Consider the following 15321-nt stretch of genomic DNA (forward strand, 5'->3'; position numbering starts at 1 on the left):
GGATTATAAAAATAAGATTGCTTTGATCCAGCATCAGGTGCCATTAAGTGGTAAGGGTTTGGGCTTTTGTTGTATTCAGAACTCTCTTGGTTGCAAATGACATAAACCCAACTTGAATTAAGTTAACAAAAAATAAGAGAGGGTTTACTGGCTTAAGGAGTCAGGACCAGGAGTTGTAGTTGAGGGTCCCACCAGAGTTCTTTACCTGCAGTCCTTCCCCGTGTCTCTCTGGGTGTCGGTTCCATCCTTGCAACTACGTTGAATTGTGGCTGCCTGCAACAATAGACTCACAGCTTAACAGCTTTATAACCTAGGAGGAGCAAGATTTATTTTTCAACCCACTCCCAGAAAAATTTAACTTTTTTTTTTTTTTTTTAAGGACTCCCAAGTTGGCCTGGCTTGGGTCATTTGTCCATGTCTGGACCAGTCACTGTGGTAAAGGGAATAGGGTACCATGGCCTATCCTGGCCTTCTGCCCACTCTCGTAGTCCAGGGAATTCGTGTCGGGTTATCAGCAAAAAGGTGTTGAACAAACACAGTATCCATTTCAGCTGCGCAATGGGCATATATCAAAATAAGTTATATTTATTGTTTTTTTCCTGACCCATTTGATAGTAGGTTACATATATTAAGTCCTTTTATCCCTAAATACTACAGTGTGCCTTTTGTAAGAGTACGGTCATTTTCTTATAAAACCATTGTGTAGTTACTGCTTTTGCTCACTTGCAACTCATAAGCAATCTGTGGGGAGAAAATTTAAGATCATACAATAGCTTGCTCCTCTTCAAATTGTTCTCCCTGGATTTAGTGTTTCTTGGTGATTCTGAACGGTATTCATGTTTTCTATAGTAGTTACAAAGTGATTTCCTAACTTTACCACTCCTTCTGTGTTTACAGTTTGGATTCTGCAATAAGCAAGAGCTCTCCCTTGTCCCTCATTTATTCATTATCTCTGTTATTGGTATGGATTCCTATTGTTTATAACGACTTATAATTCATTACTGTCCTCAGTTACTTTAGTGCTTAAATGGTCCCTGTTTTGACCAAGGAGAGCTCTTCAAGCACAGTCCTATGCCTTTTTGACACGCTGCCTTCATTTTTTTGGAGCGCTTTCTTCAGATATAGCAAAATGTTTCCAATCCATCTTCATATCTTCCCTGCCTCAGCCTTGGAATCAGCCATTTCCCTGAGGAACTTTGGCATTGGAAACCAAGACCTGTGTGCTAGGTAGGCACATTGCTAATGAGGCATCTTGGCTTTTTTGGTTCTTTCAGTTGTCAAAGCTGGGGGTGGGGGGGAGTATACACAGTCATGCACATGTACATATGTGTGAACATTTATATGCACGTGTTTTAATACATACACTTATTTTAGAAAACATGAGTTCACATTGATGCTTCCAACTTAGACTCCTCCCACAGGATTGCCCGGGCCCTACAACATTTCGTATTTACATCTTCCCTCTTCCTCAGGGGGAGCCCAGCCCCTGGTGTCGGCACATTCACACGTTTGCGTAACCTTGGACCACATCTAAAGTGGCTTCAGCATTGCTTTATCTGTGTGTCTTCCAAAAAGGGGCCAGGATTTGTTTGCTGTTCTCCCCACTTCTCCCAAAAGCTGAGAGTATTTAATCAAATATTGTGTTCGTAAATTAGGTATTTTTTCCCTAGATTCAATGTTGTTATGTTATTTGTTTGAAACACACTTAGATTCATTTATTTCAGGTTGTTTTCATCTTAGTTTAAAAAAAAATTAATATGGAGAATTTTAACATGATTCCAAAAGTCAAATTCATGTAAAAAGATATCCTCAGAGAAGTGTCCCTCCCTGTACGGATCCTTTCCACCCCATTCTCTCCGCCTGTCCCTGGGGACAGTCACTGTGTTTTGGTTTATCTTTCCTGAGCTTCCTTCTGTAATATAAATAGACATATGCATATTTTATTTTTCTCTTTATTCTTTCACAAAAAGTCACATACTTTTTTGTACTTTCCATTTTTTACTTAATACTGTCTCTGAAACCATCCTATATCAGTTCATAGAATTCTTTCTTCATTGCTTTTATGGCTGCCTAGCACTCCATGATACGTAACCTGATTTATTCAATCACATACATTTGGACATTTAGGTAGTTTTCGTTATTTTGCAATAACCAAGTGCTGCAGGGAATAACCTCGTGTATGTAGATTAATATTTTGGGGGATGTTTTTAGAGTATATTTCTATAAATGGAATTGCTGGGTCAAAATGTATATGCATACATCATTTTGTTACCCATTATTTGGCCATTATTTTTGAAAAACCTGGAGCTTTAAGGATCAAACAAGCATTCATGGACCAAATCCATCTATGCACATAGCAATTTAGAGGTTAAAATATCTTCATTTGATAAAACTCTCAAACATAAGTTTTCAAAACTTACTCCAAAAAGGGAAAAAAACACGTTTTATTTAGTACTGGAGGATGAATTCAGGTGATTCTTGATGTCCTATTTGAAAATCCCATTTAGAAGCTTACACAGAGTTTTTTCTTCCTGACATTTGTCTTTATCAGAAGAGCTCCAGGAAGAACTTTTGGAACTCAAAATTGATTCTGTTGCCAAAAGTAACCTCCAGAAAATCACTTTGGAGATTTCCCAGGTGGAGTATCTTCTTATTTACCCCCAAATAAGTGAGTGGTCTCACCAGGCATTTTCCTGTTTTACTGACATGTATTTGAGGTGCTCACTCCACCTGCCCCAGCCTCTGGCTAGAAAAATCTAGTCATGCCTCAGACTTGACTTTGGAAGTGCCTCTCTTATGACTTCTTCTTACATCCATTACTTAATGGATTTCTGAAAACATGGAAGGCAAATATATACAAATCTGGTAGTAAAGTTTCATATTTTCAGGAGGTTCTATTCCTTAATTGTGGCTGGAGCTTATTTAGTATTGGGTATGACGTTTCACAGTGAAGCACACATGTCTAGCCTATGAAGATGAAACATGTATGGTCAAAGCTTTCTAATATGATGACGTTGTATTTATGAGATAGATGGAATTGACTTCAAATGTTGTGAGGAAGGATTTAAGATTTTACAGTTAAATGGAACCCCGAGCACATGATTATTATGGTGACTTTTGGCATATTAATCAGCTATCTTGAAATTTGTGTCCACAATTTAAGGACAAACCTGCTTTTGTTAAGAAGTCCATCAAATCCATCAGCAACTATAGATTTGTGCATTTGGGGTCATTGAAATGTTTTGTTGCTGATTCTTTTGGTCATTATTTTGAGTTTCAAATAATATTAAAGAAAATTTAAGGTTTTACATTTGTCAAAAGGGACTTGGGTTTAAAAAGGAGGATCAGGAGACAGGGCATGGTATGGAAAGCCCCAGGCTGTGAGCGTCAGACCCAGACTGGGGAGCTGAGGGCGGCCTCTGCTCTGCTGCTGACTTCGGGGCCTTTGCCGCTTTTGAACCTGTTTCTTCTCTGGGATATGAGATTCATCTGCTCTGGCTCCCTCATGGAGTCGTGGTTTTAACAGTCAAAGGAGACTTGGAACACAAAAGTGCTTTGTAGAATATAAATTGCTATACAGTTTTCTTAGTGAGAAGTCATATAACATGAGATAAATATTCCTGTGAAAATTTAGCAACTCTTAAATCTATGTCACTTGAGTCTCCAGTCCTGAACTGCTAAGTGGAAGAAGTTTGCTTTTTCCCCCTGCTTGAAAGTGCAAGCCTCTTATTAAAATGCATAGTTCTCTAATGTGGCAGGAACCCTTGAATGCCATTGCCTCAGGTTGGACCAAAATCATTTTCATAAAGAACTTTGCTGATAGGTAGGCCAGCCAGTCTTCAGCCTGGGGGGTTGGGAGTGGGCTAAGTTTGTGCTGACCTAATTGGGAATTCGTGATGGGTGAAGAGTGTTGAAGAGAGGCAGGCCGGTTCATCTTGGGCTGGTATTCCTGCCACAAGCTCATCACACTGGGTGTCCCTTCTCCAAACAAGGGCTTCTCCTCTGCCCCCCACACCTTCCAGTAACTCACCTGATGGAAAATACCAATAAGTTTGGCCCTTTCTTATCCTCCACATTCTGTCACTTGCCAAGAGTTACTGGTTCTGCGTCAGCTGGAACTTTAAAATCATTTTCATCTTTGAGTTTTCACAGATTACGTCTAGTCTTCTTTCCTTCTTGTGCGGGCCTGCCATCATAGCCTTCTCGCACAGAACGGGGTCTAAACTCTCTAGGCTGGTGCGCGCCTGGTTTCTTTCCAGTTCCATCACTTAGTACTTCTGTTCACTTCCCCGTCACAAAGCCACACAGGCTGTCTTTACTAAACGTGCCCTTAACACTCTTCCACTCCCCAAGAATGTCATGGTGGTTAAAAGCATGCCTGGGTTCAAGTCCTTTCTCTGCTGCTCATTAGCCATGTTGCCCTGGAAATCTACCTGAACCTCACTGTGCCTATTGATACAATGGGAATAATCAGACTGTCTGCCTTATAAGGTTGCTATGAGGGGTAAGGGAAGTGATCCGTGTGAAGGACTTAGAGAACTGTGCCTGCCTATGTTGTCATGTAAGTATTAGCTCTGAGGATGGTGATGGCACTTCCTGTCTTTCTGGCAGAATTCCATGTATATCCCCACTCAAAGGCATTTTCCCGTATCTCCCCAATGATAAGTAATCTAATCCACCAATTGACGTACCCATCTGCCTGTCTGTATTTAGTAAATATTTATTGAATACTTACTCTGTGTAAGGTATAAGACTGTTCACTGTGAGGAATACCAAACTTAATCAAGCGCATATTGTCCTCTAGGAAAAGTACAATATAAAATAGTCATTCATTCAGTAAATGTTTATTGAGCAACTGCAGAGGATCCAGGCACTATATTATTTGAGCCTGGTGTCATAGTTTAATGACTAACTTTGCAGACAAATGAGAGTTTGGATACCTTAAACAAAGAAAAGTTAAAGTGCTTTGGGAGTGTAGGGAAGAGATTCTGTCAGCTAGGGGGGTCAGGACACGGTTTTCAGAGGAGATGTTGAAAACACTAGCCATGAAAATGGCAGTCTTAGCAGGGTGGCGGGATGGGTGCACTGTGCCTGTCCCCACCTCTCAGGAAGCTTTCATCTACTTCTTTGGGCTGTAGCGCTACGTGGTCTTTGGCATTTTCATAACTGTAACTTCCTCAAGGGCAGGGACAGTGTCGTCTCCATTTTTGAGTTTTTAGTACTCATTTCAAGTCTTATACATAGACCGTTCTCAATAGAGGATGATGACAGATTAGGGAGATGTCACCTCCCATGTAACTTAAAAGGAGACTGAAATTTGATGATTTTCAATATCTGCAAAGCAATTACATCTCCTAGAGACGGCGTTTATATCAACTGAAAGCGAGTGTTTTGGCGGTGCTCATACTATTTTATTTCTTACCATGTTAATCGTAGCCATAGTAGTCGTGATAGGGCTGTAAAAAGTGAGTTGTGCATCAATTCATGTAGCTATTTCTTCCCACATTTTTGTGTATTTCTGGGAAGAAGCTTCTGTAGATTCTCCATTAAAGCCTACCCTGGTCCAGAAATTCCAGGGTGTGATATCATAACTTTCATCACATGAGAAATCTTAGTTTTAAAACTGCCCAACAGTTTTAATTCTGAATTTCTCCTTGTAGCAAGGAGCAAGGACCAACCCCAGTGGAGAAAAAGAAGAAAGGAAAAAGGAAAAGTGAAACCACAGTGGAGAGTTTAGAGCTGGATCAGGGCCTGCCGAACCCATCCCTGCGGAGTCCTGAGGAATCCACTGAGTCTACAGACAGCCAGGTACAGCTGTGGCCGGGAGCCCTGGCGGAGGTTATGGCTGCCAGGTGGGATCTTGCTGATGCTGATCCTGTCGCTCCTCTCTCCCTCTCTCAAGCCTGCATCCCTCGTGCACAGATCTGGGCTGGGCTTTCACTGTTTTGGTGGGTGAGCACCAAAAGACCACAGGCCTTTTCCCTAGCATAAAGTTCCCTGAACTTTAGTATAAGATTATTAGTATAAAACAATCTCCCAATTTTTCAGTGGTGCTTGCTTCCTTCTTGGAAAGCAGCATATTTGGCAATGAGAGTGTGAATGGGGAAAATGGGATTGTGAGCCAAGCTAGGTAAGGCTCAGGGCCCTGTTTTGCCATGTAGTTAATGCACTTGGGAAGGACTCAGAGCTGGGCCAGTCTTTGCACAAGGGCATTTTCATAATCTCAGATGCTGGGAAAGTCAGGGGTGTTTTATTGTGCCAAAACAGGAAGGAAAGTGTGTCCAAATGTGAACAAAAGGAGTTGCCCACCTAAATGGGATTCCTAAAAATGTGCCAAAGTATGCCTACAACATTGGTAGGAATGTTCTCCCTGTGTTTAAGCAGCCTCTCTTGGACGTGAGTTCTGGTGTTTGAAAGCGTTCTTTCCTGTGATATCCTCAGCAGTTTATCTGGGCTGTGCGGCTGTACGGGACCGCGTAGAATAAGACCAATTCACTGCACCTTCAAGTAACATCTGGACCCTCAGAGATGTCTAGGTGGTAGTCATTGCACGAAGGCGTCAGCTCCTGATGTCATAGTGGTAATAAGTTAGTAGTGTCTGGGGTGTCAGAGCCAAGACCCCGTCACTGCCTGTAAATTTGGGCTTGTGACTATTACATATCCTGATTGGCAGAGGCAGAAGCACATCGGGTTGCTGGTTGATGGCATTTGGTGGGGGGGTTAAGTGTTTCTAGGATGGCGATCTGTATGTGGGATTGGGGATCAGGTTTTTATGTCGGATCCCTCACGTGAAATTAAATGATACAGAGGTGACATAATAAAGAAATGGTAGGAACACTGAGAAAGGCCCAGGAAATGTCCTTTAAAAAAATAAGGGAGGTGGGGTTTTGCTTTTGTTTTTGTTTTTTTAAGGCTTAAGTATTTGAAAGTGAGCCAGCTGGTGACTGGCTCCCGGTGTGTTTCTGCTGCTGGGATGTGATGTGTACAGAGAGATGAACCGTGTGTTTTTCTGTTGGAGGAAAGCCACGGGGCTGCTTTGTTGCAGAATGTTGTCTGTAAAAGGTCATAAGCTTCTTAATTGTAGATGAGTCCTCAGATAGTGACTCATGAGTCTTGTTTGGTCACACTTAAGATGTCTCCCTGCATTTCAAGGGGTATTATGAGATTGTAATTAAATTGGTATTACTTAGTTTTTTAGGAGTTAGGTGGCAAATATCGTGAACTCAAACAAAACAGAAGTCAGTTCTCGTGCCATTGTCATAAAATCAGAGCTTCCGGCTGTGCTAGAAGGGACCTCAAAGATGATGGAGTTTTCCTCCCATTTCTGTTTTACTGGAATAGGAACCAGTTCTAGAAAGGAGGTGAGAAGTTACTGCCATTGATGAATAAAAGCACATCTCACTGGATTCTCAGGCTGTGCCTTCTCAGTTCCTGGTAGTTTGGATACCTTCCCTCAGCTAGGTCACATTTTGAGTGAATTTAGTTCTTAAAAGAGTTGTGTTTGAGGAAGATTCCTTTTGTAACATAAGAAAGGTCTCCTTTGCATGTTAGTGAGTGTAGTTGAGGGTATTCCTGCACAAAGTTTCGCCTCCGACTCACAGAGCTTCTCTCTCTGATGGTATCTTTGTCCTGCAGAAACGACGTTCTGGACGGCAGGTGAAGCGCAGAAAATACAACGAGGACCTGGATTTCAAAGTGGTGGATGACGACGGGGAAACAATCGCTGTTCTCGGAGCTGGCCGAACGTCCGCCCTCTCTGCTTCTACCCTGGCTTGGCAGGCGGAGGTATGGCCTTTGGGTGGGGTGCCGGCCTGTGTGATGGACTTGTTCTGTGGCTGTTTGCTAAAGCTTAAGTTACATCATTTAACTACTGCTGATAACCTTCGGATGGCTTCCTGTTGCATTTAGAATAAAATTCAGACCCTTACTGTGCCAAGCAGGATCCTGTACCATTGCGCTCTCTATTTCCCCCAAAACATTTTTCAGGTGAACAACTTTTCCTCAACTCTCTCATGACTCTTCAGCCAAAAGACTTGCCGTCTTTTAATGCCTGAATGAGCAGTTCTTTCCCATCCACTAGCCTTTGTATGTGTTGTTCCTTCTTCCTGGAATGCTCTTCATCACGTGCTTCACATTTTTACACGACTGGTTCGCCATCTTTTAGAGTAGGTCCCTGCCCCTCAGCCTAATGATTCTCTATTTCACTCCTTTGTGTTTGCTTCATAGTACTTACAACAACTTGTAATTTGGACTTAGGACTTCATTTTATTTGTATGTTTGTCGTTCTCGTTAGAATGGAATAGCCTGATACATGGTAAACAGTTGTTTGGTGAATAAAATTACATGAACTAGTGATTCCAATTGGAACTTGGATCACACAAATGTGTACTGAGAGTACACTGCAAGGGTAGGTCCTGGGCGCAAGGGTGAGCACCGAGGGACAGTCCCGCCTCCCAGGAGCTGTATCTAGGAGAAGGAGTGTATGGCAGTACTACTGCTACGGTGAGTGCAGCTCTAGATGAGTGTGCTGGGTACTGTAGCCACACAGAGGAGGCCTGGTCAGGAAAGGGAGGTCGGTCAGGGGTTTAAGAGGAGTAATTTCCAACATAAACTAAAGCCCCAGAGCCCGAGTGGTCCCGCAGGTTGTGACATGCCAGGTAGATGAGCTTGGCGGGATGTTGGGGTCTTAATTTAAGGAGCAGTGGGAGATAAGCCCTGAGTGGTAGGAAGTCACATAATGCAGATTCTTGAATGTCAGCTAAGGTATTTGGCTTGTATACTGTAGATCAGAGATGATAGGAGGCCTTGGTGAGTTCAAGCAGAGAAGCAGGATGGCCATATTTACATTTTAGGACTTTCCACTGGCAGCAGGATCAAGGAGGGACAGGACGGCATTAGGACCTGACGCCCAGATGCTAGAAAGGAAGAGCAGTAAATGACGAAAAGGAGGAAGTCTGTGCCAAGAAGCTCACCGAGGAGAAATGAGAAGCAAAAGGAGAGGCAGGCTGAGCATGTAGGAGGGGCATTACTGCCAGCAGCACGTTCTGGGACACAGGCGCCTGTTGTTACAGAGTCACCGTCGCTGACTTGGCAGAATCCAGGGCTCTGCATGTGCAGCAGCAGCACAAATACCTGTCCTTTCTCCTGGGCGCCAGTGTGGCTTACTGAGGCCGATAATACTTTATCTATTTAAACCACCTGGCCTCCGATTTGAAGCATTTTTACATGATATCACGTGTCCTTTCACTCTGTTGGCATGGAAGGGAGCTAGGAGCAGGGGTCGATGTCCCTTTAACAATAAAGAAAAAGGCACAGAATGATCGAGGTCATGGTTGTATAGTAGTGGTTGATTAGTGACTAGCACTAGGGGTTGATTTCATGTCTCTGTGCTAAGGGTTATCCAAATGATGCATATAAGACTTAATAGGAATAATAAGTGATGTATTCTCATTGCCGTGCTTTTCAAACAAATAGTGAAGAGTAGCCTTCTCAGACTGCCATGAGTTGATAGGATTATATTGCTTTCTAATGGGTTTTCCTTCCTTGGAGATTTTGTGGTTGGCTTGGTATTTTAAAAACTATAAGAGATTTTATTTTCTTCTACTAGCCATTTAGCCTAAGTCATTGAACATATTTCAGTTGTTGTTAAGACTTCTCCCCTGGCACCTGAAGGGCAGAATTAGCTGATCTGACAGAAACAATTCAGGACATTTTATGTACCTTAAGGCTCTTGTTATTCTTTTAAGGGTATAGCAAAGAGAGGGCTCTGAGTGTGTGTGTGTGTGTGTGTGTGTGTGCGCGCGCGCGCATGCGCACACATATATACATACACATATACATACATGTGGTGAAATACAAGGTAGAATCTGAATTTCCTTTAATCATGCCTCAAATATTGTTACTAAATAAGCAAGAAAGAGGCCTGATAATGTGGTTTTGGTGCTGATGTTTAGGAAACCAACTGGGCCCCAGGTCTGCCCAGCATGCAGGGCAAACCAGACAGCTTGTTGAGGGGTTGAATGGGTTTCAAAATCAGTTCTCCATGGAGCCCTAGCTGCTGCATAACCAAAACAGCTTCACTTTCATCTGTTGGGCTTCCTGGCGAGGTGTGAACAAAGATTTCCCAGGCTGATGTGAAGCTTGAAAGCCTTGGATCTCATCTTGGATTCCAGGCAATCCTCAAAACATGCAGTGGCACAGAAAATCAGTTGAATTAGGTGAGGCTTTTTTCCACCTTTCTCCCGAGGCCCTTGGAATGGGTGTGTGCTTGCTGGCTGGCTTTAGGTTTGGGCAGATAAGGGTCTGAAACAGGCATAAGAAAAGGCCCCGCTGGTACCTCTTTGCAGTTCTGAGCAGTGTCTTAACAGCATGCTCAGCCTGATTCTGTGACCGCTGGCCCCTGTCCCAGCCCCAAATTGCAATCTCAGCATTGGTTACCTAGTGGTGAGTTGCTAAAAACATCTTTACGCATGATTCATTCTAGCTCAAGACTGGCAGATTATCTCAGCCTACTTTAGAGTCCAGAAGACAGTCCCCTAACTAGGAGCTGGGATTCAGGGACTGGAAATGTTTCTGTTCTGACGGTAACTCCTTGCTTTGCTATTCTTTGTCTCGCTGTGTTGGTACCTGGAACAGAGGCAACTTTCACAGTTGTACATTTATAGTGTATAGCTTTTTACAAGGTTGTCTCAGTTTTTGCCTCCTACGATTTGTGTGGTGTGTATGATTTTACCTTTGGAACAACAGGAGTTGAATTTGAATGAGGATCAACCCCTGGTATTCTCTTGTGACTCACTCCTATGTCTTTGCAGACAGGACCCTCTGTTCTGTGTGGCCTTTTCCTGTGCCTGGCAGGCTGACCTCAGTTATTACCTCCCCCAAGAAGCTCCCTACTTACTCCCCCTGAGCTGGGGAAAAGTGCCCTTCTCCTGTGCTCCCACTGCCCTCCACTATGATTAACTTTTTCACTGTCCTTGTCTTTTGTTTCCTTCTAAACCATGAGCTACTTTAGGACAGGTTTTGTATCTTTTTTTCCTTCTTCTATCTCGCAGGCATGATAGAGTTTTAATAAAGTAAAATTAATATTTTACTAGGAACTATTCAGACAAAAACTCAGTTATCACACTTTTGCATCCTCTGTTTTGTAGTGTTAAGACTGTTGTTATCGGTATTTGTTATTCTCAAAGTCAGGAGTCAGCGTGTTCAGAGCCTGCAACTATTCCTATTTGTCAGTGCCTCTGACTATCACTCCCTTTTGTTCTTCCCTAAGAAAAAATGTTTAGTTGTGTGAGTCTCTGACATGAACGTGAATGAATTAAAATGGTCGTCTTTGAAGGATAATTTGAGAAAATTCCAGGCAGTTGAGAACAGATGGTTGTTATGGAAGTGTGTGTGGTAAGCAGATTTAGTTTATATCTGTGTGTATCTGTATACACTCAGTGTTTATACACATATGATCATGCTTTTATGCGCAATCTTTGTTTTGTTTAGGAAAAAAAAGTCTCAATTTTCCAGTTTCCTTCCTGTTTTGATATGGGAGATACGAACCAGTAGATGCAACATCAGGTCACCCCCAAGGAGGAAAAACACAAAAAGGGAAACCACACCTAGGCATGTGTCTTAAACTGCGGGAGACCAAAGACAGAAAGAACATCTCAAAAGCCTCTACATAAAAACTGACAGCTAATGTTATATTAAATGGTGTGATATTGAATACATTCCCTTGAACTTGGGAGTAAGGAGAAGATTCCACTATTATCGCCTATATTTAGAAATATTCTGGAGGTTCTGGCTACTGCAATAAGGAAAAAGAAGAAATAAAAAGTTTAAAGATGGAAAGGAAGAAGTAAGACTGTCATTAGTTGCAGATGACATGATCGTGTGTAGCAAATTCAACAAAAGGGACAAACCATTAGAATTAATAAATGTGAATTTAGCTAACTCGTTGGTTAGAAAGACAAAAAATCTATTTTTATAAACTAGCAAGATGAAATCAGGATACAAAAATTGTAAAATGTCATTTATAATAATATCAGTGTATTAGATACCCTGGAATAACTCTCAAAATATTATACAAGCTCTCTATAGGAAAAACATTGCTGAAAAATTAGAGAAGACATAAATAAGTGGAGTGATATATGACATATATGTATTCATAATTGTTAAGGTATCTGTAATTCAGTCCCAGCCAAAATCTAAGTAGGGCGTATTTGGGTGGAAATTGATAATTGAAATGCAACAGACCTAGAATATCCAAAGCAATCTTGAAAACGAACTAAGTTGGAAGACTTACTGTAATCGAGACTTTGTAACGAAGCTACAATAATGAAGTCAGGGTAGTGTTGTTATAGAACAAATAGACCAGTGGAACAAAATAGATCTGTGCTGCCCGGTATAGCTGTGACCAGCCATCTGTGGCTATTAAGTACTTGAAATATGGCCGGTGCAAATCGAAGTGTGCTTGCTGTAAGTGTAAAGTATGTACTGGATTTTAAAGACTTCATATGAAAAAATATATATATAAAATATTTTATTAATAATTCAATATGATTACATATTGAAGTGATAATATTTTGGATATATTGGTTTAAATAAGCAACATTAAAATCAATTTCATCTGTTTATTTCTACTTTTTCAGTGTGTCAGCAACAAAGTTTTGAATCACATATGTGGCTTAACAAATAACTAGTGGCAGCAAGTATTCCTTAAACAGGACATAAAAATATGTAAGAGAGAAGGTCGATAAGGTGGATTATATAGAGCTTTTGTTCACCAAAAGACACATTTACAGATCGAAAAGACCCATAGATTGGTAGAAAATGTTTATAATCTATATACCTGACAGAGAAATCTTATATAGAAATATATAAAGATCTCTTGCAAATCAAAACAGACGATAATTTTAAAAGTAGACAAATGACTTGAATAGGAGCTTCACAAAGACGATGGCTACATGGCCAGTAAGTACAGGAAAAGGTTTTCAGCATCCCTAGTTATCAAGGAAATGTGAATTAAAGAGGTAATACTACACATTGACTAGAATTGTTAAAATTTTAAAGACTGACAATATCAAGTCAACTGAACCACCCATGCGTGGCTGGTGGGTATAATGATTGCTACAGTCACTTCTGGAAGAGCTTTTGACAAGATGTGTTAAAACCAAACATATAACCAAACTCATAGTCTAGCAGTTCCACTGTATGTATGTATCCAGGGTAAATGAGTGCATTTGGGTAACAAAGGACGTGTATAAACATTGGAAGCAACCCAATATTCCTTGACAGTACAATGGATAAATAAGTGGTGGTGTATTAATACAACAAAATACTACACAGTAACACAGAAGAATGAACCACATAATTTTTGATTCAGTTTACACAAAGTTTAAAAAAAGGCAAAACTAATCAGTAGTGGTAGAAGTCTGCATAGTAGTCACTTCTCATGAGGGCATGAGGGTTTTCCAAACTGTTAGAAATGTTATATAACTTGATCTGGGCGGTACTTACACAAATGTGTACCTGTTTATGTAGAAATCCACCCATTGTACACTTGAGGCCATCAGTGGTATACTTGAGGCCTCTGTATGCTATAGCTCATTTATTTCTGTCAGACCAGTGCATAAACTTACGACACAATAAATAGTATGGAAGAGAATTAGGAAGGAAGTAGGAAGGGAGGAAATTGGTTTATTAGTCTAGTTTCTCTTAACCCAGCACCTGTTCCTTTGCTCACTTCCCACTTGCCGTAGAACGCTGTTGATTGGCTGCAAGTTGAGGGTAGTGATCTTTACTGCTTAAGAAAGTACACGGAGCTTTGGCCCTTTGCTGTTAGCCGTTCTGATAGGGTACAGTAGGTCCGAGTATATGGAGAAGGGGAGACTTGTTGGTTAAGTGATGCAGATTAAGACTAATAACTGTCTCAAGTCTGTGGTCCTGGTGAGTTTGATGCTTTATTTCCGTTTGTATTTCCTTCTCTTTCTCTCTTCCACTTGTTATTTAGTGTTCAGCAAACAGTTGTTGGTTACCCACTGTTGCATGGCCTTTTAGAGGCATCTAGCTCTGTCCAGCAGGTTTATCTCAAGTGGAAGAAGACAAGCAGTGAACAGTCAGCTCCCTCCTCCTTTCCTAGCTTGTGCTGAAGAATCAAGAAGAACAAATACTTAAATGGAAAACAAACGCTTTCTCCTAATGTATGGTAGGCACAGTGCACCCGTTTCTTGTTGAGCTGTGGGGAAAGACTTGTCATTTTAGATGAACTTCCGCATGGCCCCTAGCACAATGCCATGTGTCTAGGGGAATGTAATAAATATCTGTAACCTTTGGGGGCATCTGTCAGCGCCTGCTGATTTCCATACTTCTTTTCTACCATCTGTCATCTGCCCTCCTCGGTTGTTGTTTTTTTTAAACTATCCCTTTTCAGAGTAAAGCTTGATTTAAGATCCTAGAAGACATAATGTTTTCTCCAGTGGTATGGCTTTGTGATGGTTGAGCCCAGAATGGGTCGACGGAAGGCAGTGATGTGCAGAATAGACCATCCTTTCGGGAAGTTCCGATCAGGCATCCGTGTAGTTGTTTTGAGAGTTAGGATTGTTGTGATGAACGTTCTTTTTGTATACAGTTCTAAGTCTCATATCCTGATAAGTAATAGGTCAGGAAAGATCATATAGTGCATAGAAAACCACTGACATAAGACTACTTAAAGTACTGGAAAGAATGTTAAATGCAAGTGTGTTCTGACTCAATGCATCCTTTCTTTAAGTTTGTCATTTTTAATGCAGGTTTTTAAAAATCACATACTCTGTAGAAATATATTTCATGGAGATTAGAAGCCTAGCGATGGTGATGTGTATATAGGGAAGGAAAGGAAGGAATTAATTTGTTTTTGATTGGAATTTGAAGTCAAAAGTTCTTTAGTGAAACAGCCTTTTCCAGGTCCAGAGGGGAATGATGGTACAATTTAGAAGGGAGTAATTACACATTCATTTACATAGTGCTTACTCTCCAAAAATGTTTTCATGTGCCATTTTATCCTCTCAGTGACTCAGTGAGGTAAGAATTTTTAACTCCTATATTAATAGATTTGGAAACCATGAGGTGTTAGTTAATTGACTTGCCCAACGTCAATAGGTATTAAAATTGGGACCTGATTCTGAAGCCCCTCAGACTCATGTTACACCTTGCTGAAGATTGAGGCAACGTGTAGGCAGTTTTGGCGGAGGAGGGAAGTCCTAGGACCAATTTTAGTGTTGCTGAAGGCAGATCTGAAGAGAACACCTTCTCAGTGTGTATGTGTTGGAGAGTAGGGGGAATGGGGTTGTGCCC

The 15321-nt window shown here is 41.3% G+C and overlaps 1 protein-coding gene across 8 annotated transcripts in view; it reads left to right on the forward strand.

Moving 5' to 3' along the window:
• Nucleotides 1-15321, forward strand: part of CHD6 (chromodomain helicase DNA binding protein 6) — a 171004-nt gene that overhangs the window by 66089 nt on the left and 89594 nt on the right. For all 8 annotated transcript variants that reach the window (XM_024559595.4, XM_053927248.2, XM_053927255.2 and 5 more), the window contains exons 4-5: nt 5661-5808; nt 7636-7785. In XM_024559595.4, the coding sequence (XP_024415363.2) occupies nt 5661-5808; nt 7636-7785 (298 nt within the window). The remainder of the gene's footprint in view (nt 1-5660; nt 5809-7635; nt 7786-15321) is intronic.

This window comes from Desmodus rotundus, chromosome 6 (genome assembly GCF_022682495.2).
Source record: "Desmodus rotundus isolate HL8 chromosome 6, HLdesRot8A.1, whole genome shotgun sequence".
Taxonomy (NCBI): Eukaryota; Metazoa; Chordata; class Mammalia; order Chiroptera; family Phyllostomidae; genus Desmodus; species Desmodus rotundus.